Raw genomic sequence first — 27,331 nt, forward strand, 5'->3', positions numbered from 1 at the left:
TAGGGATGAATTGGTGGGGAAAAAAATAATGATGACGTCATCGGTCAGGTGGTTCGGCCGCCATCTTAGAAAAACCAAAAAACTTTACACCTCTATATCTCCGAAAGCGCTGAATAGAAAAAATTGAGACATGGCTCATTGTAAAGAACTCTCCATGGGGAATATAATATGTTAATGATGATGTCATAGGTGCCTCCATTATGACGTCATAATTCGACAAGTACAAAACTTCATCCAATCAAGATGAAATTTCTTGAGCATAATCTAGGAATAAATTAGTTTAGAAACAAGTCAGGAGACGACGATGGTTCACGAGCGAGCGGTATTCAATGACAAAGGACTGACTACTTTGAAATGGCCGTCCTTTGTGACCTTTAAAAGTCAAAACCGATATTGAAAATATATAAATAGGAATGTATTATCTGTTATGAGACTAGTTAGCTACACAATACCAAAAATACTTTTGTGACCTTGAAATGTCAAAACGAAGGTTACTGACCTTGAAATGAGATAGAAAATAATGTATAATCAGTCATGAGGTTAGTTAGCCACACAATACTGAAAATTCGGTTCGATTCCGACAACTTTGAAAATTTGACCTTTGTGACCTTCAAAGGTCAAAGGTCGAAGATTCTGAAATTTGTTGGAAAACTTGTATTTCATGATGTATGTGATAATATAAGATCATGTACGACATTTCACCCTATCAGGAAGCGAACAATGTAATAAAACCATCAAAAATCGACTTTTCTAAATTTCGTGACCTTGTGATCTTGACGCGAAAATGAAAAATCGAGCTCCATGGGGCTAGACACATGACATTGGCCTAACCAAATACCGAAACCCCTGTCAGATTCCACCAACTCCCTCGGAGAAGATGTAGCTTGAACTCGATTACCCCCGAAAAAGACATCTTTTTCAGGCGTGGTCCTGGTCCACAATGGGCGCAATATGCCCACTCTTGGCAGGACACAACTAGATCATGATATCAACCTCACACCCAAGTTTCATCAAGATCGGATGATATCATCGGGTAGTTATGCTGCGGACAGACAGACACATACACACAGACAGACGCACACACATGACGAATATAGTGGTCACTTGATAACTCGTGAAGCGGAAAAAAATGATGACGTCATCAGTCACGTTGTTCGGCCGCCATATTTGTTTTAACACAAAAGCCTTAAAAACCAATGAAAATACATCTTGGCGAGGGTTTGCAATCTCTGATTGCTGTTTTTCTTGTTTTCGTTTGTAAAAAAAAAAAAGAGAAACTGCATAAAAACATTATATTCACTCAATTTTTTTGGGCCGGTCAAGTTCTGGCGCCGGGGGCAAATGACCCATTGGCTCCATTATAATCCGCCATTTTTCACAACCATCCGCGACCATGTCGTGCAATGTCAGCTGAGGCCCTCACTTTTTCACCATTATCCGCTTTTCAATTCGTTTTCTCCAAAACCGCTTCAGCAATTGACATAAAACTTTAAACATCGAAGCGCCGACACACGGAGAATGTTTCACCAAATTCACATCGATGACCGGATGAAAAATGCGGCCAGCGTTCCAAAAAGTCCGTTTTCTGCAGGCATGGGTTGCAGGGTGTTTCAGTTATCAGGAATAAACAGCCTCGTCTTAGCCTCGCTCGGCTAATAACAATAGTAATACGAAAGAATATCAAAACGTTATCATGAATGAAAAATGTATTTAATTCAACTTCAAAGCAGCGTCTTTACAAACCCCAAAGGCAGACAGATATTTCCGCCATACCTATGGAAGTCTTAGCACAGGTAAACAATGACAGCTGGTTTTAAGGAATACAGAGCGAAGATCGTCCAGGAAATAGTTTTTTATTTTACCGAAGCAAAAAAAGAAAGAAAAATAAACAAACGAAATGCAAATTTTCAAACAAAAGTCTCAAAACAGAAGTAAACGAAATCGATCCATTCGGTTTGAGGTGCAAAATGTTTATACACCTGTGCAAAAGTGTCCGACATACGTAGTTTCATTTAATTCATTCTCACTCGTCGGAGAAATCATTTCCCAACATGTTCCCTTTATTAAATCAAGAAGAAGAAAAACAAACTCTGATATGTTTCATACGGAACTGTCTCTAGAGGAGCGAATGGTAATTTGTACATACATGCAAGGCGTTTTGTACATGGATGGACACCGAGAGCCGAACCGTCCGCGTTGAGCGCCCACACCTGGAAATTACGACAACCTGATCAACCTGACGCTTGATTTCTTGGAGGAGAGAGAAAGGAAAAGGAAAAAGAAGTTTACACGTTAAAACCCCCGCTAAAGCCCCACCTCCAACCCTCACCCCTCTTACGATCGACTGGAAGACGTGTTTTGTTGCAAAGCATTTAAACCTTCAGTCCAAACGCTGACACCTCTGGCACACACAGGTACACATTTAAAATATTGCACACATTCAACTGTATCACATTTTCTTGTATGCATTCAATATAAATGCACATGCATAATAGATCTGTGTCGATTTGTCTCTATTGCTTATAACTTCAGATCCATAGCTTTGCCCAGTATGTACAGGTAGGTCCACGCAGGTGAACTCGTATTGAACGTTTGTACTTTATGGAGTCGAGACGTCGCAGAACAGGCGTCGTCGATGCCTCGAGTCGGGGTCTCGATGTGTTAAAGCGACCCGAATGGCGGCGAAATGAACCGCCCGCGCGGAGGAGGGCGATGCGGATGGCATTCGGGGAAGAGCAGCATTCGGGCCGGTAATTGAGGACGGGGTGAGGACCGAAGAATTCCCTTAATAACCTCCGAGTAATTACAAAAATCCATTCGTTTCCAGTACGAGTCTCGCTCGATCATCATGAAGCACGTTTGCTGAGCAGACACCTGCATCTTGTATGCGTCACTTGATACAGAAGGACCATGTCGATGTCGCTCCACCTGTGTTTAGGCAATCTTCCTTTGACTACCTGAAAATTCTCCGAGAATTCCATGGCACAAACTCCTCCACAACTTTGATATGTATAACTCCCACCCGATCGGGTCGACATTCTTTGAACATCGTCAACTCCTGATGCTTGGACAAAAATGTGGCTACACTCCTGAAAATTTCGCAGATTTTGGATTCAAGGAAAGGTCTGCACAATACAAGTTTTCACCTTTGTACACCTCTTCGTCACCGAAAAGTTATGCTTTGATGGCAAAGGACTTGCGGTCCAAAGTTGGGGAAAGTTCACGACGATAATATCGATAATGATATCGACAATGGCGATTACGATGCGGACAACTACAATCGCTGGCTCGCGTCCTGCGGATGAAGAGAAGAGCATGCGGGCGGTAGAGTGCAGGTTAGAAACCCGTTGTGCACCTATTTATGTCCGAGTGAGACCGAGTTGTACGTGTGTCAGCGATAAAAGGAAATCTGCATTTGCTTTGGAAATCTGCATTTGCTTTGCATCCGACACTCGACAGTTTGCAAATTGCAGCTTTTGGATATCGCGATTCAACAGGTGCCTCCACGATATGCTCATCGCGTCACATACATAAATTATTTGCCAATTTGGAAGTGGTCTGCAAAGATTTCCCAAAGGCAATGTGTAAAACAATCAGCCGAGTAGGTTGAATCTGGGAAAATACAATTACTAAAAGCTATTTTCCATTTGCCATAGCGGCTTGCCGAGAGGGAGACACAGAGACATGGAGACGCGGACAGGTGGGGAGACGCAGGAGACTCTTCTGGCATCTCAAGCGGCAGATGGGCATCGCACGATCGCAGAGCAGGTCACAACGACCACACGAGTCTGGCTGGAGTTACAATCCTGGACGGGTTGCCACTCCAACACAGGAATTCAGGGCAGACATTTGGAAATTCTTCCAGGGTGTTAGCAATTACTCGCCTACTCTTTGCAAAGGACACCATGGGATCTATAACGTCCACCAGCCAATGCTGGCATAAGGAACGCCCGGTTTGACATCCATCCGAAGGATGGCACACACATTGATGAATCACCCTGCCTGTGAAACATCGGAAACGACATTTTTATAGCTGCTTCGGGATTCCAACCCAGGCTAGAGCACTTAGGGGCTAAGTGTTTGTCGCCACATAACAAATTGCACAATGGTGTCCACCAAATTGTGCATCCCCCTTCACCATATTATTTTCTGAACAAGCAGGGGCGTTTTCCAAAACAAACGCACTATCGTGGAGAGTGGCTGAGAGGTGAATTTCCATTAAGAAAGTCTCTTTTCATTCCTGGGCAACATTTCATTATTTTGTTTTGCCGAGCAAGGCCGACGGACGAGTGCGTAGATAAGTGCAAATTCGGTGTTTCCATTTGTGATGTTGCAAATGAGCAAAACTCGATTGGGGATTTTCATTAGTGCTTCTGGGTGCAGCATTAATTCATTTCCGATTAAGCAAGAGCAATTCATGTATTGTTATTTATTCATGCATTCCCATCAAGCCGTGCAAAGTTCTATATAGATTCGGTTGCTTAACAAAGCAAATATATTCTCTGCAACTTGCTGTCTACAGTTAAGCAGGCGAAGTGAACTTTATTTTTTTTATTGGTAATACGGCATAATGTGGGAACGTTTTGTAACGTCTTTTTGTAAAAAATAAATAAATTCCTAAATTATCTACAATGGACCATTACGTATACATATACTTGTACTTGCAGTATTGTCCTGGATTGGAAAAGGAAATGCTGATGCAAAATTGAGATTAGTGGTTCAGTATCTACATGGGGAAAACTTGATTGTTTCTACATGGGAAATCAAAAAATATTGCAATATCGAAAAAATATCGAAACAAAATATCGAAAAATAGATCGAAAAATATCGAAACAAAATATCAAAAAATAGATCGAAAAGCATCGAAAAAATATCCCAAAAATATCGAAGCAAAATAGGGGAAAATAGATCGAAAAGCATCGAAAAATAGAGAAAAAATATCGAAACAAAATATTGAAAAATATCGAAAAATAGATCGGAAAGCATCGAAAAAATATCGGAAAAATATCGAAACAAAATATCGAAAAATAAATCGAAAAGCATCGAAAAAATATCGGAAAAATATCGAAACAAAATATCGAAACAAAATATCGAAAAATAGATCGAAAAGCATCGAAAAAATATCCCAAAAATATCGAAACAAAATATCGAAAAATAGATCGAAAAGCATCGAAAAATAGCTAAAAAATATCGAAACAAAATATTGAAAAATATCGAAAAATAGATCGAAAAGCATCGAAAAAATATCGGAAAAATATCGAAACAAAATATCGAAAAATAGATCGAAAAGCATCGAAAAAATATCGAAAAACATATCGAAAAGTATCGTAATTGGAAATCGAAAAATACGTGTCAAAAAACTTGAAAACTTGATTGTTTCGTCAATGTAATTGGAAACCTTTGACCTCAGTTTCATTCCAACGAGTCATAAACATCAAAATGTATATTAGAAATTATGTCAATTCTTATGAGATGGGAAAGCAACTGTGTACTTCATCAGAGTTGTGTCAGAAAAGGATAATAGTTTGGAGCTGGTGATTACAGGCCTTTAGAGAAAGCCCTCTGTTGTCGAAGTACAAACGCTTCCAAGAACCGAAAACGTCGTTTGCCAAACATTCGAAACGTGAAAGATCTATGTTTTTATGGAAAAGGCCGGAGAAACTTGACCTATCATTTGGAGATAAATCCATGCAACCCACCTCTCTCATCTGCCAACCTACAGGACCGTCCGTGACGATGCCAACCAGGACTCAATATGGGAAAGTAATGTCTGCCAAATCGACAGAATGTATGTACACGAGGCAAGTGATGCATATGGTGGCGATAAGTACTGGTAGGTGAGATTTTTCAAGAGAAACAAGAGATCCTAAAAATTCGCTCCGATGACTATTCATCTGAATCTCATTTATATGTTGTCCCATCACAGAGGCCGAGACCATTGGATAATGACTGCCAGGAAGTGAATATTTACAAATGACACAAAGCCAAGAAAGTGATGTTATTTTTTTTTTCTTTGTTTTAAAAAAAATGAAAAACATCTCGCATGGGCAATCTCTGCGATGGATGGGCCGAGTAAGTGTCAAAATCCCTTTGCTTCGCAATATCTGGAACGTAGCCCCGTCCTGTACGCCGCCTATGTTTTTGATGACCGCGTCTGTTCTGTGTACATCCTATGATGCAGAATGACCGAAGATTTGTTACAGTCCAGAAGCTCGACAGAACATGTCTCTCCCATTATACCTCGTGCCTCCTGTCGGTGCAGTGCAAAAGCCCTCTCACCGTTCAGCAAAAGTGCTTTTTGAAAATCTATTTCGACCCAGTGCTTTGAGCTGTCGTCGAAAAGCCACGCGTTGCTGCCAATGCCACAGACATTCTTTGGGACAACAGAAAGAGCTCACTGCAAGTCTGTCATGCAGAGTACAACCAATCAGGTCTTCTTTTTTTTCCCCTACCACCATCGCCGCCTACCATGGTCCCCTCCCCCCACCGCCACCAATACCCAACAACGACATAACATCTACAGCCACACAAATTAAAACACTATGGCAAGGCCCAGGGCCTGGAACAACACCCACTGGTCATGCCAAGCAATGCTTCATGAAGTTGGAAGAAACAGGAAGAGAAGCTAAAAATTACAGCAAAAAGTTGGAAGATGGCAGGAATTATCATAGAAAGAAAAGAAAACAATTGTGAAATAAAAGAACGAAATAAATTTCAGAAAGAGCAGGTATTAGTGTGAGGATGTGGGACGTGGCAAGGAGAGGTGGGAGGATGGGGTCAGGACCCATTGATATATATTAACATTCTACCTCACCCTACCTCTTATGTATATCCTCGTGTCGAAGTACTTTGTAAATTATCCAGTAGAAGATGTTGAAAACGAGGAAGGTGAGGGGGAAAATGGCACGAGATAATGTGTCTATCTTCTTGGCTCGGTCAATGTATTTCTTCCTGATGGAGTCTGGATCCTTGGGAGGAGGTGGTGGTTGTGGTGGTGGCGGAGGAGGACCGGAGTTGGCCACGCTGAGGCCTTTCACGGAGACACCGTCATTGGCGGCCAAACACTGGCCCATCCCATACATGCTGAAACCCCTTCCATCATCATCCTGCCAAGGATAGCAGGAAGGAACATTGGAGCCAAGGGTAAAGATATGTTAACATGTTAACCAAAGGTCATTAGGTGATGCTTCCCAGATTTTGTGACGTGTATACTACTTGGGATGCCTTTGCCTTGCAAGTACTATATTCATTGAACAGTCGATACAATATCAAAATAACATTTGGTTGGAAGTATCAAAATGTTGCATAACCTGTCCATGCAAAACCCCTCTGATCCAATGTGACGTCTGTTCACATGCAGTAAACATCATAAACAACTACGAGACAAATTCAAACAATTCTCTTTGCGAAGCATCTCAACAGTTAACGTTTTGTATCCCACTGATAGGTCGGATCTGGATTCGGACCTGACACAAAATCTAATCGACAAAATCTAAACAGACAAACAAACAACCACGAAAGACGTCATGCAGAGCACAATACTAGCAAAATTCATCCCCCCCCCCCCCCCCCCAAGTTGCCATGGATACATCAAATTGTCTATTTCATTGAGATTTAAATTGACGATCTTAATCAAAGCTCGGTTAAATTCGGGTGAAAATTGATTTTTTAAAGAAGTTTGACCTTGAGTTGACCATTGACCTTTTGACCTCAAAAATAGTTGCTTTCCCAATTCAGTGATGCACTACGCAATTGTTGTTTAATTTTCAATTTATTAGGATGAAAATGGACAATTGAGACAAAATGGCTGATTTTAGAAGTTTGACCTTGACTTGACCTTTGACCTCAAAAATAGTTGCTTTCCCAATTCAGTGATGCACTATGCAATTGCTGTTTAATTTTCAATTTATTAGGATGAAAATGGACAATTTTAGACAAAAATGGATGATTTTAGAAGTTTGACCTTGAGTTGACCTTTGACACAAAAAATAGTTGGTTTTTTCAATTCAGTGATGCACTATGCAATTATAACCATAATAATAAATAAACACCTTTAGAGGCCATTTTTCCCCGCAAAGCGGGGGTTGGCCTTTTTCGGGAACCGTGGTTGTTGTTGTTTTTTGGTCCCCTTTTTGAAGCAATGTTTTACGGCCGGATGCCCTTCCTGACGCCAACCCTTTTTGCCGCCTTTAACGACAAACAGGAAATTACCAGTGAACTGGTACTCAATTAGCCGACCTCGGAAGGATGACAGGCTGAGTCAAACCCCCTGGCGTTAATTCAGCGATCGACCGGGATTCGAACCCAGGATCCTAGGATCCTAAGCCGGCACCCTAGCCGCTAGCCCAACACCAGTTGTTTAATTTTCAATTTATTAGGATGAAAATGGACAATTTTAGACAAAATGGATGATTTTTAGAAGTTTGACCTTGAGTTGACCTTTGACACCAAAAATAGTTGGTTTTTCCAATTCCGTGATGAACTCTGCAATTGCTCTTTAGTTTTCGGATTAATTGGATGAAAATTGATGATTTTAGAAGTTTGACCTTGAGTTGACCTTTGACCTTAAATATTTGGTTTCCCAATTTATTGACTCAATATGCAATTGCTGTTCAACTTTCAAGTCAATAGATAGAAAATGACAATTTTAGAAATTTGACCTTTGACCTCAAAATCAATAAGCTTCTTCCTTATGACAAACTTTACCATTTGGTGAAGTTTCGTGGAAATATGATTAAAATTGTGACCTGTCGGTGATTATAGGTGAGTGGACAAACAAACAAAAAACTAACTGAACTGATCAAAATACTTGGATTTCGCCAAATAACAAATGGACCCTCCCCTCTCTGGCGAGGATAATAAATCACAAGAAATAGGTTGTTTTTTGAACTATTACATTTCACCCTCTTCTAGATTAAGGATCCAATCTTGTATTTTAGCCTTTAGGGCAAAGTTTTTCAACTAGGGGTCTGTGGCCATGTTATTGGGGTCAGTGAAGTAAGTTCACAATGCCTTTTTATTTTATTTTGCAAAGTCGAGGCTCATTTCTATATAACGGTGACTGGCAGGGACACGCGGAACATCAACGCAATGTAAAATGTGACCTTAGGTCCTCAAATGGGACTTTGCAGCTTGATAGAACACTGCTCTCACCTCTGGGCTGGTGCTCCTGCCTCACACCTAGCTCGGCTTCACGCTGCAGAAACCAAGGCTTTCAGAATCATTGGAATCTCCCGCGATGAAGCTGATTCTGAGGGCTTTACTCTTTCACCGCAGGCAGGTTGGCGGTCTTTCTGTCTTCAACCTACTCCTCTCCGGCCTTGCCCTCCCTGCTCTGTCTGTGTTCTGTCCCCCAAATATTCCTGCAGGACGCACAAGATCTGCCAGCAACCCTCTTCTTGTGAAACTGCCAAAATAAAGACTCTCTGCCCACTTTCACTCTTTCATTCCTCTTTTCTCCCGCCTCTGGAACAAACTCCCACACTCTCTTCAATCCCACTCCTCCCTCCAGGTATTCAAAACAAAAGTTCACCAACATCTCTTATCTTCCCCCTTCCAAAACCTTGATCTCTTCTACCCCCGTTAAAACACCCCAAATCCACCTTTTTCAAATTCCGTTTTCTTTCCTAAAATTCCTAATAGTGTCCATCTTGTTTTTCCCATGTACCCCACCCCAGCCCTCTCCCTTCCACAGATCTTCCGATGTCCCTCTTCTGTACTGTTGTTGCGTTTTCCTCTCTCTCCCCTCCCTTTATTATATGTTTTATGTGTCCGTTTATGGTTTTGTGTTTTATGTGTTAGCTTTTACGCGAGACTCTACTTTGTATAAAAAAAAAAAATCTCTTTCCCCCCTCGCCCACAAGCCCCAAATCATAAAAGACCCTATCAAACCCCAAGTCCTCACCCTCCCCATCCTAACCATAAGGCTTCAATCACCTCCCCACTCCAAGCCTTCATACCCCTTCCCCATGACTCAACTTCCCCTCCCCACCAAAAGACCTTAACCACCCCCCCCCCCCCCCAAAAAAGCCTCAACCCTCCCCTCCCAACTCTGTCCCATCTTTGCTCTCCCCCCCCTCTCTCCCACCTCCCAACCCCAACACTGTCCTCCCCGACTCACCTTCCTCCAACTCATAAAATGAAATGGGCATTCCCACATTGATAATTGCATATTTCTTCATTACCTCATCGAACCAGCGAATATATTTAACGCTTTACCCTACTCTATCATGTTATCACCGACTTCGCAGAAACCACGATCAAAACAGCTTCCACATGTCATGGGCCATCACGGTCGCCTGTCCAACTCATAATCCCATGGGATATGTGGAAACCGTGTGGAATTGCAATACAAAATGACCGAAAACAAATTATTTTCTTCCTGATGCAGATATACACATCGTTAAAAGTAAATAATAACGGACGTTTTCTTTCACAATCTCACGGGATTCCCGGAAGTCCTTTGGACAAAGACCTTTATAATGACATGAGTTTTATGGTCCCTGGTCAGGTCGTTTAAGAAATAATTGTCAGAAATGATAACAAGGACCCGTGCAACCTCCGCAGTAAAAGCCCTGCTTGAGAGAATGCCACACAGTTATTTGGGCAGTGTATAGACAATAGACCACTGCCTTGATCGCTGAAGCCTTACATACTGTGATCTTTACTAGACACATGATGCCTGTCAGCTCCAACCTTTCAATATTTGATGATCCTTTTTACAGTCACTTTGGTCGTTTTACATTGAAGGGAAAACTTGTAGGAAGGGCATGGCGATTGTGAATATGACAGCTCCGAAGAGGTCTTTGGTTTCGCATAAGAGTAAGCACTAACATGGCGGCTGTATGATTTTTCAGGTTGATATTGTAGGTGGAGTCAGGCCAGCTGTCCACCGAATGGGTAGAACGGAATGTTACACACGGATGGACAAACAAGCGTATTATTGTGTCTCCGGAGTTAAGACCCCAAGAGGATGAATGACCAAAACGAGCTTTACTCCGAGGCGTATACTCAACTTGGCGGTAGTGACACACACAGGAAGTTTGAAGTCTTACCTAATGGGGAACACATGCAGGGGTTATCCAAACCCACAAACACAAATACAAATACGGGACAGCAAAATCCACAAGACAAGAAAAGTAAGATTTGACAAATAATGATTTAATGAAAATAAATGCAAATAACAATGAAAGGTGAGGTAAAAACGAAATTTCCTATTTGAGAGGTCTCCATCAGACTCGTATACAAAAAAGGGGAAAATATCATGATAGAAAATAACGTGTTTTTGGTAATCGGCCGGCGTTAAGCTTTGCATCTCCAAATGGCTGGTAAGGCTTGCTGATCGTCGCCTCGAACCACCATGCGGGAAACGCACAAGATGGCGAGGCGTCACACTCCTTGACGGCCAGAGGAAACACGATGTGGACCCAGTCCTCCGCCGACATCGATCCTGTGCCTTGTAGTCCCAACTGCCCTGAACCGCTGTTTCTCACCAGCCCTTTCCCAAGAGCGGACACAAACCAAAGACCACATGCCGCCGAGCCAACTGCATCCAAGACAACGGAGAGATAGCGAAGCGACCGTCCCTCACGCGCGACCCAAATCAAGAGAGAGAGCAAGATGGCGCGACCGCATCTTTTCCCCTTCAAGTCACGAATGTTCCACGCTGACGTCACACTCTGTCCAATCACCGAGCTCCACTCAATCATCCCATCGTGCCTCCACCAATCACGAAGGCTGGGCATTGCCTCCTCGTTACGAGCAGTCAGGGGTGGAGTCCAGTCGCTGTTCGGGAATGTTCGGATGACGTTGGCAGTTGTGAGGTGGGATTCACGTGCTGACCGGAAAATGTGCCGGGTTTGTCGGACCTGGCAGCGTGGTGAGCGAGTGAGTCCATTTGTTATAGTTGTTGTTTGGTGGGCTTTTTTATTGTAATAAAGAAGGAGGGAAGATCACAGGGGCAATTACACACTGGGGGTTATCCTTAAGCCCTACCTAATTAGCATAGCTCCACCCCTCGTATGGAGACACATATACGATCTTATTCTATACAGTCCCTACTTAGTTACATCGAGGTGGGTTCTTCTTCTTCGCGACACTCGGAGCATGCTAATTTATACGATTCTATCTCGGCCAAGGTATTTCATTGTTTTCCCCCCACAAACGTAACAGTATTATTGTGGTGATGCAGTTGACGAGTCAATTTTGTGTCTTACGACTTCATCCAACTACCATTCCTGCGTTGCCTATTGGTTGGCCAAATTATACTGCCACTGTTCTGGAGAGTCCCCAAAGTGACCGAACACTCGTATAGCATTTCAGTACTGAAAGATTGCTTTTTGATAACACAATAATCCTCCACCTGTATATCTAAAGTAAGGCCTTGGCAATATGGGAATTCATTTTTTCATCCCTGAGTGTTAAAAACAAGAGAACAACTATATTTAAAGGTACGCTAAATGCTTTAAAGTGTGTACGAGGCTCCTTTAGTGTGTGTGTGTGTGTGTGTGTGTGTGTGTGTGTGTGTGTGTGTGTGTGTGTGTGTGTGTGTGTGTGTGTGTGTGTGTGTGTGTGTGTATATCAATTTGCTTCTTTCCGCCTTTTACCTTTTTGCACATATGAACGATTAATTTTCAATAAAGTCGGAAATGTAAAGTAGTCGTGGAGGGTGAAGGCAAAACGAACCTCTGTGCGACGGCGTCTCCGACGCAGGCGCAGCACCTCTTTGTGCTGTCGCGAAACAAAGTTGACCGCAGCATATTCCAGGAGTGCGGAGAACACGAAGAGGAGACAAACCGCCATCCAGACGTCGATTGCCTTGACGTATGACACCTGGATAAAGTCGAAGGCAGGTGCATACTTCACTTGAAACACTTCATCACTCCACGCAGTTTCAGTCATCGTTTTTTTTTGGGTTTTTTTTAAAATACAAGATCGAGACTCGTGTAAGAACAACTTTTAGAGGCCATTTTTCCCCGCGGAGCAGGGGTTGGCCTTTTTTGGGCACCGTGGTCCCCTTTTTGAAGCAATGTTTTAGGGCCGGATGCTCTTCCTGCCGCTAACCCTGTTAGCCGCCTCTTGTGACACACACAGAGAATTACCAGTGAGATGGTACTCAATTTGCCGACCTCGGAAGGATGACCGGCTGAGTCAACCCCCCCTGGTGTTAATTCAGCGATCGACCGGGATTCAAACCCAGGATCCTAGGATCCCAAGCCAGCACCCGCTAAGCCAACACCAGGCTACAGGCTCCTGCAAGAGCTAACATTAATGACAAAAAAACAAACGGACACATAAGACGAAATAAAGGGAGCGGGAGACAAGATGGGGAGAGAGAGGGAAGCAGACAAGTACAACATTTGAGAGCAGAGACATCGGAAGATCTATGGGAGGTAGAGGGCTTGGGGAGGAGGCATGGTAGAGGGCATGGGGGTTGGAGAAATAAAACATGCTTGCATGTCAATTGGCATTTGAACACAATATTATCATCCTCAGACTAGCATAGGCCATTCCATGTACTTGACATATCCGACACAGGCAAAGCGGAGATGACAGATTTGGCCCCATCACTGTTGAGTTAAATGGAAATGTTCCAAAACTTTGCCTTTCTGTCAAGCACACCTTGGGTAGTGAGGTACGAGAACCAGAGCTCTGGGTGGTCATGGTCAGCACCGTAGTGATACCCAGGGCAACTCGGGCTGGCGCTGCATCCATGTTTATCCAGAAGGAAACCCAGGACAGGATGACAATAAGCAGGCTCGGGATGTACATCTGGATGAGGTAGTAGCCCATTTGCCGTTCAAGGTGGAATTTGGCCTCGATACAGGTGAACTTTCCTGGGGAGAAAGATGTCATGTCTGTTATTTCGGACATTTTATTTGTGCAACTCAAGACAATGATTTGTTCCATGCATTAATACATCTTACTCACATAAAATTGATAGTAAAAAGAACCTGAGTGAAGTCGATGGCACGCCATGGCAAATACCCACGCTTCCCACATTAAGCAAGGTTGAAAGATGGTAAAAGGTTCCACCAGGAATGACAAAATATCAAATCTCGAGTTAAAATGTCTCTTCCCTGTTTTGTCCCATGTGAACCGGGGGTCAAATCCCCAAAATGGTACATATTTCCTGCATGCCGCAATGTTAATTGCATACACAAATTTTCATTAAAAATCGTATAAAAATGTGCCCATAATTGCATTTTCGGGTATTTGACCTTTTGACCCTGACCCAGGGGTCAGGGCCAAAAGTGACACTACTAATGCTTTGCACGTTGGTGGCAGGTGGTGGTCATAACTACCCAGTTTGATGAATTTCTGCCAAACTGTTTGATGAGATAGCGTGATGGACAGACAGACAGACAAGAGCCAATTACAAAGCGTGCATGGTTCTTTGAAACGAGGTGAGGACTCTGGCACTGAGGAGTTGTTGGGGCATTCTATAGATAATTGGGAGTGGGGAACAAAGGCAGAGGCAGGTCTGTATGACTTTGTGGCGTCCACTAATCTATTACCATTAGATACTGTCCACGTGTGTTATTCAAATATGTACACACGGAGACATTACGTTATTGTTATATAATGTGAAGTGTGGAGTCTGTCCGTGCATTCGCACGTACGTCTGTCTCCCATTTCCGGCGGCCGCTTCCCGCACTGCTTTTGAAAAGCTCCGCACACAGGCAAAGCTCAACATTCAACCGGAAGAAATGCATGATATGATACGAAAAGAGATACATTTTAAACATGTAAATACAACATGGAATCACAGTTTGCTTATTATATACGTTGAGATATGACTCGGGCTGAAAGGAAGGCCTCGAGGTACCCACACTCGCCTCTAAGCTGTCTAGCCTGGGTTTGATTCCCGACCCAGCTATAAACCCCCATCCCGGTGTTTCACAGGTAGGTGATTCATCAATGTGTGCCGTCCCTCCGATGTCCTTAAACTGGGCGTCTCATATTCCGGCACCAGTTGGTGGACACTAAAGATCCCCACGGTGTACTTCGCGAAGAGTAGTTGAGCTATCGCCCGACACCATGGCAAAATTTCTGCCCGGACTACTGCTGGGAAGGCAATGGCAAACCACCCAGTATAACGCTTCTTCAGGAAGCTGCTTTGTGGCACTGATGCTCTGTGACAAAGTATGAGGATTATCACAAATTTGAACAAACCATGTCGGCGTTGTTAATAACAGTAGCCTATGCTGAAAGTCTTTGAACCAAGGTGGCAATGCAAGGTGGTAAATTTATTAAAGAAAAACTTCTATTTAGCAATATGATCTAAAATAACATTTCATAATAAACTTCAGAGGTCCAAAATAAGCTTAAATGTAATTATCTGTGGACTCACTGACATAATTTGGTAAGAGTCGAGGAGTTTGACATTTCAAACCACAGCCGAGTAATGAATTATATGAAAGACTTTAAATATGGTGTGTGTTGCTTCCTTACTTGATATTTCAACATTTAAAAAGGATACGGCACGCACATATCGGGAAATGGAGACGGGGTGGGGGAGGGGGGAGAAAAGAGAGAGAGAGAGAGAGGGTGGAGGGAGAGTGGAGGGGGAGTGAGAAGGGAGTGTGAGAGAGAAGGGAGTGGGAGAGAGGGGAGAAAGGAAGGGTGTGGACTGTGGGGGGGATAAAGAAGGGGCAGGGAGAGAGGATGAGGTGGGGGGGGGGGGGGGAGGTCTCCTGTATCCATCCTGTCCACCCCATTCCATTCCTTCCCACCCCATTGTTTGTACAAGTCACCCTCTATTGTGTCCTTCAACTCCACTGTTGGTGCCCCCACCCCCGACCACCACCACAACTGTTCCTTTTGAGCTGTTGCATCCTGATCCATTCAGTGTTCTACCTCTTCCACCAGCTTTGACTCTGTATACAAAAAAAGGTCAAAGGTTTGCAATCACCGTGCAGGCTTGATGGGCCCAATTGTCTCTTTCTGTGTTGCAGTTCCTTGGAAGGGAAGTCATTTTATATATAATGGGAACTATGGTCCCTGCCCGTGCATTTGTCTGTCTCCCGTTTATGGCAGCCGTTTCCTGTGCTGCGTTTGAAAAGGTTGTAGGAGCTATGCTCCAGCGTAAATTGAAAGAATGGACGCGACAAAAAGCTGAAATTCGTCCGAGTTTCTTTATTGTGTCAAATCAAATCGGGTACTCTGAAAAGCCCGTTTATCGGGCAGCAATATATATACACATTATCCCGGAGCGTTTGCCTGGGAAAGGCGAGAGGGGGCATGCCTGGGCGTCCTGGAGGAGGCCTGGCAAGTCGAGAGCGGGCATGCCCGGGTGTCCTGGGCGAGCCCGGCATGGTGATCGCTCCGCGTCCTCGGTAGGTGCAAGGCGATTGTGTATACCCAGCGGTAGCCGCTACAAGGTCAACATTCACTTTTGAAATGATGGGAGAACAGGCATGAATAATGTTGATGTTGTAGCGGCTACCGCTGGGTATACACAATCGCCTTGCACCTACCGAGGACGCGGAGCGATCACCATGCCGGGCTCGCCCAGGACGCCCGGGCATGCCCGCTCTCGACTTGCCAGGCCTGGTCCGGGGCGCCCGGGCGCGCCCGGGCATGCCCGCTCTCGACTTGCCAGGCCTCGTCCAGGACGCCCGGGCATGCCCCCTCTCGCCTTTCCCGGGCAAACGCTCCGGGATAATGTGTATATATATTGCTGCCCGATAAACGGGCTTTTCAGAGTACCCGAGTTGATTTGACACAATAAAGAAACTCGGACGAATTCCAGCTTTTTGTCGCGTCCATTCTTTCGATTTACGTTGGAGCATAGCTCCTACATTGGTGACCTGACATGGACACGGCAGTTGCCCTCAAACTGCCTACCTTCTGGGAGGCTCACGCGGCGGTTTGGTTCACCCAAGCGGACTCCCTGTTCGCCCTGCGAGGCATCACGGCCGACGACACCCGCTTCCACCATGTGGTAGCAGCACTCGGCTCAGCCACCACGGCCCGCGCCCTGAGCCTCCTCGAGAGCCCGCCAGCCACTGACAAATACGACGCGATTAAAAAGCTCCTCCTCGACGCTTTCACCCTCTCATCAGCGGAACGCGCACGGCGCCTGCTCGACCTGCCCGAGCTCGGCGACACGCGCCCGTCCGAGCGAATGGACTACATGCTTTCGCTGCTCGACGAGCACTCTCCGGCATTCCTGTTCCGGGAGCTGTTCCTCCGTCAGCTGCCTAACACCGGTACGCCTCGCCCTGGCAAGCACGACGATCACGGATCCCCGCGCCCTCGCCAGGGAAGCCGACAAGATCTCCGCAGCAGGCCAACGCATTGGAGCAGCGACCTGGAGCCCACCGCCGTCCGAAGCAACGCCCATGGCGCCCGAGCACCCGGCACGGTCGACGATCGAACTGCCGACGCAATTGGCGGCCGCTACGCCGCGCCGACCACCTCCAGCACGACGACCGGAGCCTCCACCTGACCAGGCGTGGTGTTATTATCATGCCAGGTTCGGACAGAAGGCCCGGACATGCCGACCCCCGTGCACCTTCGGCAAGCCGGGAAACGGCCGGGCCGGCGTTCATTACCAGCCATGAGCGCCGGCCACACGGGCAACTTACTTTTCATCACGGACAAAGCGTCCGGACGGCGCTTCCTGTGTGACACCGGCGCCCAACTGAGCATCATACCTGCCTCCGATCAGGACAGGCAGTCCGCGGTTTGCGGCCCCTCCTTGGTTGCGGCCAACGGATCGGCCATCCACACCTTCGGCCCGCGCAACGTCACCCTCTGCTTCGGCGGCCAACGCTTTAATTGGACTTTTGTAACCGCAAGCGTGCCAATGGCTCTGCTAGGCGCCGACTTCCTCTGCGCACACGGACTGCTGGTGGACGTCCAACGGCGTCGCCTCATCAACGCCGAGACCTTCAGCTCCCTGGCATGCACATTGAGCAGCTCCGCTCCGACCGAGCTGGCATGCGCCCTCCCGGCGGCGAACGAGTTTGCTCGCCTGCTCACGGAGTTCCCGGCCCTCACGCGGCCGACATTTTCGGCCGTCGCAGTACAACATGGGATCGAGCACCACATACCAACCACGGGCCCGCCGGTCTACGCCAGAGCTCACCGCCTCGACCCAGCCAAGCTCGCCGTGGCCAAAGCCGAGTTCGACGCTTTGGAACACCTCGGCATCGTGCGGCGCTCCGATAGCGCATGGGATTCGCCACTACACATCGTCCCAAAACCAGGGGGCGGCTGGCGCCCATGTGGCGTCTACCGCCGCCTTAACGACGCTACCACCCCCGACAGGTATCCGATCACGCACATCCAAGACTTCTCCGCCCGTTTGGCAGGACGGGTCATTTTTTCAAAGATCGATTTAATACGGGGATATCACCAGGTACCTGTCAGGCGGCCGACGTCCCAAAAACGGCCGTCATCACGCCGTTCGGCTTATTCGAATTCCTGCGAATGCCGTTTGGCCTCAAGAACGCGGCTCAGGCGTTCCAGCGCTTGATGGACGGCGTGCTGCGCAACCTGCCGTTCCTCTTCGTTTACCTGGACGACATCCTCGTCGCCAGCACGTCCCAGGCCGAGCACCTCCTCCACCTCCGAACACTGTTCGGGCGCCTCAGCGAGCACGGCCTCATCGTCAACCCGGCCAAATGCCACTTCGGCACGACGGCCGTTTATTTTTTGGGCCACCACATCACCAAGAACGGGGCCGTGCCGCTGCCAACCAAGGTCGAGGCCATCACCACGTTTCCGCGTCCCCGCTCCATAAAGGCCCTGCAGGAATTCCTGGGAATGGTGAATTTCTATCACCGCTTCGTGCCCCGCGCTGCTCAACTCATGCGGCCCCTCTACGAAGCCCTCCGGGGCAAGCCGGCCAAGCACGACGTCGTCTGGTCCGCAGCAATGGACGCGGCCGTTAAAAGCTCAAAGCGGGCCCTCGCCGACGCAACACTGCTCGCTCACCCGGTGCTCAACGCTCCCATCGCCCTCACCACGGATGCCTCCGACTACGCGGTGGGCGCCGTACATGAGCAATGGGTGAACGGGGTTTGGCAGCCACTCGCTTTTTTCAGCCGGCAACTCCGGCCGAACGAGCTCAAATATAGCACGTTTGACCGTGAGCTCCTCGGTCTACACCTGGTCGTTCGCCATTTCCGCCACCTCCTGGAGGGCCGACCCTTCACGGCGTTCGTCGACCACAAGCCATTGGTTTACGCAATGGCCAAGGTCACGGAGCCGTGGTCGGCCCGCCAACAGCGCCACCTCGCCGCCGTGTCGGAGTTTACCACGGACATCCGGCACGTCACCGGCAAAGACAACGCCGTGGCCGACTGTCTTTCTCGGGCCAGTGCGAACGCGGTCCACCTCGGCGTGGACTTCGCGCTTATGGCGGCGGACCAAACCACCGACACCACGGTGCAAGCCCTCCGGGCGGCGGACACGGGCCTCCGCCTGGCCGACATCCCCTTCGCGGACACTGTCCTGCTCTGCGACGTCTCCCAAGGCCAGCCTCGCCCCATCGTGCCCGTGACCTGGCAACGCCGCATCTTCGCCTCCCTCCACGGCCTTTCCCACCCGGGCCGGAAAGCTTCCCAGAAGCTGGTGTCGGCGCGATTCGTCCGGCACGGCCTTCGACGGGACGTCCACGATTGGACCAGCACCTGCACAGCCTGCCAACAGGCCAAGGTCCACCGACACACCCAGGCCCCGCTGGCACCTTTCACCATGCCCGAACGACGTTTCGACCACGTCAACGTGGACCTGGTGGGCCCCGTCCCCCCATCACGGGGTTTCACACACTTGCTCACCATGGTGGACAGGACCACCAGGTGGCCGGAGGCCGTTCCCCTCGTCTCCACCACCACCGCCGACATGGCGCAGGCTTTCATCACCACCTGGGTCGCCCGCTTCGGCGCACATCTCGTCGGACCGCGGACAGCAGTTCACCTCCGAGCTGTGGGGCGCGGTCGCCCACAACCTGGGGGTCAAGCTCCACCGTACTACGGCCTACCACCCCCAAGCCAACGGGTTGTGCGAGCGATTCCACCGCTCCATGAAGGCCGCGCTCATGGCCGGCCTTCAGGACGGCGGTTGGGCCGACCGGCTGCCGTGGGTCCTTTTGGGCCTCCGCACAGCCCCCAAGAAGGACCTCCGGGCATCCACCGCCGAGCTTGTCTACGGCCAGGCGCTACGCGTCCCGGGCGAATTCGTGCCCGACGCTACCAGTCCCTGGTCCGCAGCTCACCAGCGCTCGGACCTCCAGGAGACCGCCCGACGGTTTGCCCCCGTGCCAACGTCCCACCACGGTGACCCCCAGTCCTACGTCCCCCCAGCGCTTCGCACAGCGGAGTACGTTTTTGTGCGTCATGACGCACATCGGGGGCCACTCCGGCCGCCGTACGATGGGCCCTTCCGGGTCCTGCGACGGGACGACAAGTCGTTCGTCATCGACATCGGCGGCAGGTCGGACCGGATTGCGGTGGACCGCCTCAAGCCGGCGCACGTGGACATCGACCAACCGCCACGGCGAGGCCGCCCCCCGTCCACGGTGCCCCCCACTCGACCGCCCACCACCACACCGGACCCCCCCCCCCCCCACGACCCGCCAGGGGTCACTTCGGCCGGGTCATCAGGACCCCCCTTAAATTGACCCTGCCGGTGCAAGTCGATTCTGGGGGGACGTGTGTAGCAGCTACCGCTGGGTATACACAATCGCCTTGCACCTACCGAGGACGCGGAGCGATCACCATGCCGGGCTCGCCCAGGACGCCCGGGCATGCCCGCTCTCGACTTGCCAGGCCTCGTCCAGGACGCCCGGGCACGCCCCCTCTCGCCTTTCCCGGGCAAACGCTCCGGGATAATGTGTATATATATTGCTGCCCGATAAACGGGCTTTTCAGAGTACCCGAGTTGATTTGACACAATAAAGAAACTCGGACGAATTCCAGCTTTTTGTCGCGTCCATTCTTTCGATTTATGTTGGAGCATAGCTCCTACAATGTCAAATTTTATTTTGCAAGCGGATATTTTGCCCTATTTTTTGCCAAATGCAACCTCTGCCACCCGATGTTGCACCATCACTTCACGGTGGGCAGTGTAAGTATCTCAGAGCTTTGACTCCGAGTGAAACAAAGAGTTCAACACAATTAACTTTTTTTTTTAAATCATTGATCAACATTTCCCATAACTTCTGCTTGCTTCTTCTGACAGGTACTTCTGCTTGCTTTTCCCATCACTGGGGACAGGTACTCTTCCTAGTATAGAATAATCATGAATACACAAAGGTGTCCGACTCCTTTGCTTGCAAGATTCAATATTTTAGCCCATCCCCCATACAGCGTGAGAGGGGGTTTTAAATCACTTGTGTGTCTATCATGGGCGTAACCTTTTTGAGCCTTTCTCATCAAATTTTCAACAAAGCTTTATTATCAGAATATGGAGAAGTCAAAGTAATAATTTGGTCAAAAGGTCAAAGGTCAGCATGACATAAAATCATCAATTTTCATCTAATTAACCTGAAATTTCAATTTACCATTTGAACTTTGTCATCAAATTTTCAGCAAAGCTTTATTATGAGAAAATGGAGAACACAAAATAATTATTTGGTCAAAAGGTCAAAGGTCAGCATCACATAAAATCATCAATGTTCATCCAATTAACCTGAAATTTCAATTTACCATTTCAACTTTGTCATCAAATTTTCAGCAAAGCTTTATTATGAGAATATGGAGAACATAAAATAATAATTTGGTCAAAAGGTCAAAGGTCAGCATCACATAAAATCATAAATTTTCATCCAATTAACCTGAAATTTAAATTTACCATTTGAACTTTGTCATCAAATTTTCAGCAAAGCTGTATTATGAGAATATGGAGAAGGCAAATTAATAATTTGGTCAAAAGGTCAAAGGTCAGCATCACATAAAATAACTTTTCATCCAATTGAACTGAAATTTTAAGAATTTGCATATTGGGTAAATGAATTAGTTCATCAATCAAAAGCGAAAATCTGATTTATATATTTTTAGATAAAAAGGTAAAGGTTGCAAAAAATCATAAATTTTCATTCGATTGCCTTGACATTTGCCCAGGGGTTGCATATTGGCTCTCTGAAACCTATTGCTTTTGAGGTCAAAATGTCATGGTCGCCTAAAATCATCAATTTTTTGTATTTTTTTTAAAGCTGTTTTTGTCATGTATAGCATGCAGAAGACGACGTCTAAATACAAAGCGGATGCAGATGGGCTTTGCATTTTCAGATTATTTCGAGTTTGCTATTATTTAAAAGTCAAGTTAGTCTCAAAGACCGCTCATATTAAGAAGACCCTTTAGTATTATATAAGATAATATTTTATAAATTGCATAGTTTCAGACATTCTTATCTGCCCTGCAGAATAAAAATCTTATTAGTTCACAGTTATTCATTCACTAGCTGATAACTCGTACTACCACTTTGACTACTTTCATGGCCCCAATCAATCCCACATTCTTGTGCGAGATACCGCATGTGTCTTCCCTACCCAAACCCCTCCACCTAATGATAACACTGTGTTAATCCACACCCCTCTATCCCATGATAACACTGTGTTAATCCACACTCATCTACCCCATGATAACACTGTGTTAATACACACTCCACTACCCCATGATAACACTGTGTTAATCCACACCCCTCTATCCCATGATAACACATTCATAACCTGATAGCATTGTATTTATGACCTGCGATTCATTCAGTTGGGGTAAAGTACAGTGAAATTAGGAATGTACATTACATTTCAAGGGGTTAAAACCATCACCTTGCAAGTAAAAACGACTATTGCGGACATGAAAGAGAACAAAATAGTCTGAAAGGTTGGAGTTCATTCCCACCAAAGAGTAATAATCAGCCTAGACTGTGCTGCATAGCAATATGCTGGTGAATAAAGCCTTCTATTTGTTAATGATGAATACATCCTATTTGAATGATTTTTCAGTTTGTGGATTTCCTCGACTGCAGCATAACACAGTAGGCCAGTATTCAGGACATTGTACTTTTGAGCTCAAATGTGGCAGAAGGCACAAATCTGAGATTCATCGCAACTTCAATCTGAGCTCGTCTCAAGAGAGTTATTACATTTATATCAGCTATGTCGCTAAAAACACCAGCAAAGGCACTGCTCACAATCTCAAAACATCGGGTAGAAAGAAATAAGACTGCGCGTTCAGAAGAGAACATTGACTTGGTGAGACGATGTGTCACTCAAAGCCCAAGGAGAGCCTTTCGCTGGCGCTCACAAGAGCTTGGTCTTCCGCACACGATTGTCTGTTGGTCCGCAGGTAGGACATCAAGTTATATCCACATAAAGTGCAGATCAAAAACTCTCCCACTGACACCAACAAGGCAGATAAGTTCAGCAACAGGGTAACCTCCTTCACGACAGAGCACCCATTCCCCAGATCTCAACCCGCTGGACTTCTTTCTGTGGGCCTACGAGAAGGACAGTGTTTACAACCACAAGCCTTGCAACATCCAGCATCTGTTTACACACCTCAATAGCTCTCAAAAGTATCGCTATATTACCAAATCGATCGTTCATCCACGGAATTGTTCATAAATGCCATCCAGCCCAGCACAATAATGGCTGAAGCAATTACAACGATTCCAAAAGAAAGGAAGCGACGTTTTCCATCTCACCTCCAAGCGACGTTGCAGAACATTGCTGTCAGATTGAGCGCTTACCTGGCAAGCTGTGGAGGTCACATCAAACAGGTCATCCCCACCGTTCCATCATCATAAATGTGCGTCATCCCATGCTGATTAATCATTGCAAATCAATGTCAAAAACTCTCCCGAGTCTCAACTTTATGATGGATGACAGTAAATTTTAAATCTTGGATACCTTTGTCAAAATAAAGCATTGAAATAGTAAAGACTTCTGAAACACCATGTTTGCATGGACCACACGCAGTGTCCGTCCACACGATTGTGGTTCACTGTTGGTGCGCTTTGAGCAACTCGAGATCGGCAACAAAATTATACCGATGAAAAGCCAGTGGTAAATACATTCTTGTAAGGGAATTTAAAGAAAAAGAAAACAATAACTGGGATCCACAGCAGAACGCACTTGTGGTTAAAAGCTCTTCTGATGTTGGCACCACTGGAAGCAAATTTGCCACAACAGAAATACACTGGTCATCTTAAAATATGCAACTACATTCAACACACAAGAGTGGAAAGGTGCGAAGCGGTGTCAAAAATGACCCATTGTCTTGTACCCACCTGTATTGTAGTGCTTGGTACAGTAGATCAAGTCCTGCTCATCCTTGAGCAAAAATTGTGGAAGAGTGAGGCCCTCAGCCACCTGCAACGCTCCCTCTTTTTTCCACTCGAAAATGAGGTCGTTCATGGTGTAACCAACTGTTCAAACACAAACACAAGCGGTAACTTGGCAGATGTCAGTCAAACAATGTACATGGAATGGAGGATACACCTTTGTGACGTTTGGTGTGTAGTGACTCCCCCAGCTGTCTGTTGAGTAAGAAAGGGTGGGGGGGGGTGGGATTGGCCTATTCCCCTCAAACATTTCAGGTTTAATTTTGGGGATTCAAATTTGATGGACAATGTGTGACCAGTGAGTATTTTTAAGGCAAATGTACAAATTGAAAGGGTGGAATCATGCTTAAAGTTGCCGGTGGAAGACAGTTGAAGTTTAAAACTCAACTTTTTGTCAAATTACTATGGAAATAAAAACAAGTAATTCCTCTTCGACTAGAAATGCGTGCTTAACTATATTTGCAGTCACATGTTTAAATGTTCACATGTTTTACATATGAAAGCACACAAGCTGCAAGTAACAAAATGTGACTGAGATTGTTTGTGCATTCTGATGTATTTGTGTGTGTGCTTTTAGGTTATGCACTGTCAAGTACTGTATGTAAACAGACTAAACACATGTGGTTCCACATGTATACAACATAATTTTAATCATGAAATGCAACCCCCAAACTAAAACAGCACTCGGTAGAGCGCATGCCTCCACCAAGCTGAACAGTTTACGTTTTTTATCCCACCGATAGGCCGGATCTGGATTCGCACCTGAACCAAAATCGAATCGGCTTCTTCTTGCCACATACCCAAATCGCCCACCTAGTTTTGTCATGGCATCCACAACTTTGTGAAATATCATGCTACACTACATGACCAAATGTATGTGGACACCCGAACATCACACATCTCATTCCAAAAACCATGGGCTTTAATACGGAGTTGGTCCCCCATTTGCTGCTATAACAGCCTCCACTCTTCTACGAAGGCTTTTCCATAGATGTTAGAACATTGCTGCGGATTTTTGCTTCCATTCAGCCACAAGAGCATTCGTGAGGTCGGGCACTGATGTTGGCGATTAGGCCTGGCTCGTAGTTGGCGTTCCAATTAATCCCAAAGATGTTCAATGGGGTTGAGGTCAGGGCTCTGTGCAGGCCAGTCAAGTTCTTGCACACCGATCTCGACAAACCATTTCTGTATGGACCTCGCTTTGTGCACGGGGACATTGTCATGCTGAACCAGGAAAGGGCCTTCCCCAAACTGTTGCCACAAAGTTGGAAGCACACAATCAAAGCACTACCTGACTGTACATCCCAATATATACATTATAGCGGCCTAAAGTAGCATCAAAACGCACGACAAGGCCAAGCTGCGGTATATCTTCAAACCTTGCCGAGATTCTGAAGTTCATAAAATGCAAATTTACAAAACATAAAGGAAGGAATGTAATAACCATGACAGTAAAATAAGTAGTTACTGGATAATGGAAATATGATGACAACTCCTGCATCTTCAGATGCATATGGCCGCCGAATCAGTTTCTTGGCTATTGGGCACAATCCTGGTCGGGGTGGCACTCTGACGCAGGACATTCGAATAGCTCATTCATCCCAGTAAGCTGGTACTCATTTTGTCAACATCGGAAGGATGACAGGCTAAGTCAACCCCACATGGTGTTAATTCAACGATCGACTGGGATTTGAACTCAGGTCTCCTCTCCTTTCAACCAACCAACACCAGGCATATACTGTACATAATGGAATATATGACGGTAAAAAAGGATTATTTATTATACAATTGTGTAGAAGTTATCACACAAGAAAAAAAAAGCTTTCATTTTTCTTCTTTTAATAAACCTCCTGAGATGATAAACGTGGGCAAATGTATTTTTCGGATATGCCTGTTTCAACTACACTGTATTTTTTTTTTCTGCAAGAGGAAGGTTCATGAAAGAGAAAGGTTAAATTGACAGAAGGGTACTGTCTTGACAACTAGGCACAACCAGCAATGGAATAACGAACAGAAGAAAGGGAGAGAGAGGATGGGTGTGGGGGGGGAGGAGAGGGGGAAGGGGGAGAGAGAGGGGTGGGGGAGAGGAGAGGAGGGAGAAGGAGAGTAAGAGGGAGAGCGGGAGATGGGGGAGAGAGAGGGGGAGGGGAAGAGAGAGGGAGAGCGGGAGAGAGAGAGGGAGAGGAGGAGAGAGAGGGAGAGGAGGCAAGAGAGGGAGAGAGAGGGAGAGGAAAAGAGAAAGGGAGAGCAGGAGAGAGAGAGGGAAAGGGGAAGAGAGAGGGAGAGGCGGAGAGATAGTGAGATGGGGAGAGAGAGGGAGAGGGGGAGAGAGAGAGAGAGAGGGAGAGGAGAGAGAGGGAGAGGAGGAGAGAGAGGGAGAGGAGGAGAGAGAGGGAGAGGAGGAGAGAGAGGGAGAGAGAGAGGGGGAGGGAGAGGGGGAGAGAGAGGGAGAGGGGAAACAGAGGGAGAGGGGGAGACAGAGGGAGAGGGTGAGAGAGAGGGGGAGGGGAAAGAGTGCGAGAGGAAAGAGAGGGAGAGGAGGGGAAGAGAGGGAGAGGGGGAGAAACCACTGAAATCAGCAAGTACTAAGGTTAGGTTAGGAAGGGTTAATGTGGCTAATAAAGATCATGGTTCAGAATGGGGGATGATATGAGGTGGTGGTGCAATGTGTGCTTGAAAACCCTGGAGGGAAGGGCGAAACAGAACATTGCTGTATCTGGAAGGCTGTTCCATAGACGGGAGAAGCGAGGAACAAATGAATTGAAGTGTGCAATCAGTCTACGTTTTTGAAGTTTAACCCGGAGGGGTTTCTGGAAGAAGGCTTGCATCCTGGAGTTGCTGAAACGGTTCAGAGGACCGGAGCGGAGGGAGCAATGTGGGAGAATAGACGGTAAATAAAAACACACGTAGGTTACCGACCTGCCTGCGATGCGAGAGCGACAGACATTGTGCTTCGGCCTCATCACGGGAGATTCCAAACGATATTCACTACAGTTATGTAGCAGTTTGTACATCATGCATTCATACCGTGCG

The 27,331-nt window shown here is 46.6% G+C and overlaps 1 protein-coding gene across 4 annotated transcripts in view; it reads right to left on the reverse strand.

Annotated features, from left to right (window-relative positions):
• Positions 1 to 1,837: 1,837 nt before the first annotated feature.
• Positions 1,838 to 27,331, reverse strand: part of GLRA2 (glycine receptor alpha 2) — a 308,566-nt gene continuing 283,072 nt past the window's right edge. For 3 of the 4 annotated variants that reach the window (XM_068135182.2, XM_078768142.1, XM_078768143.1), the window contains 5 exons: positions 24,245 to 24,382; positions 13,621 to 13,835; positions 12,685 to 12,831; positions 6,820 to 7,106; positions 1,838 to 2,250 (listed from right to left, as the gene is read on the reverse strand). In XM_068135182.2, coding sequence (XP_067991283.1) covers positions 2,232 to 2,250; positions 6,820 to 7,106; positions 12,685 to 12,831; positions 13,621 to 13,835; positions 24,245 to 24,382 — 806 coding nt within the window. In that variant the 3' untranslated portion in view covers positions 1,838 to 2,231. Of the gene's footprint in view, positions 7,107 to 12,684; positions 12,832 to 13,620; positions 13,836 to 24,244; positions 24,383 to 27,331 lie in introns of all 4 variants that reach the window. The other variant, XM_078768144.1, reaches the window with a different exon arrangement.

This window comes from Myxine glutinosa, chromosome 14 (genome assembly GCF_964187855.1).
Source record: "Myxine glutinosa chromosome 14, kmMyxGlut1.1, whole genome shotgun sequence".
In the NCBI taxonomy this organism is placed as follows: Eukaryota; Metazoa; Chordata; class Myxini; order Myxiniformes; family Myxinidae; genus Myxine; species Myxine glutinosa.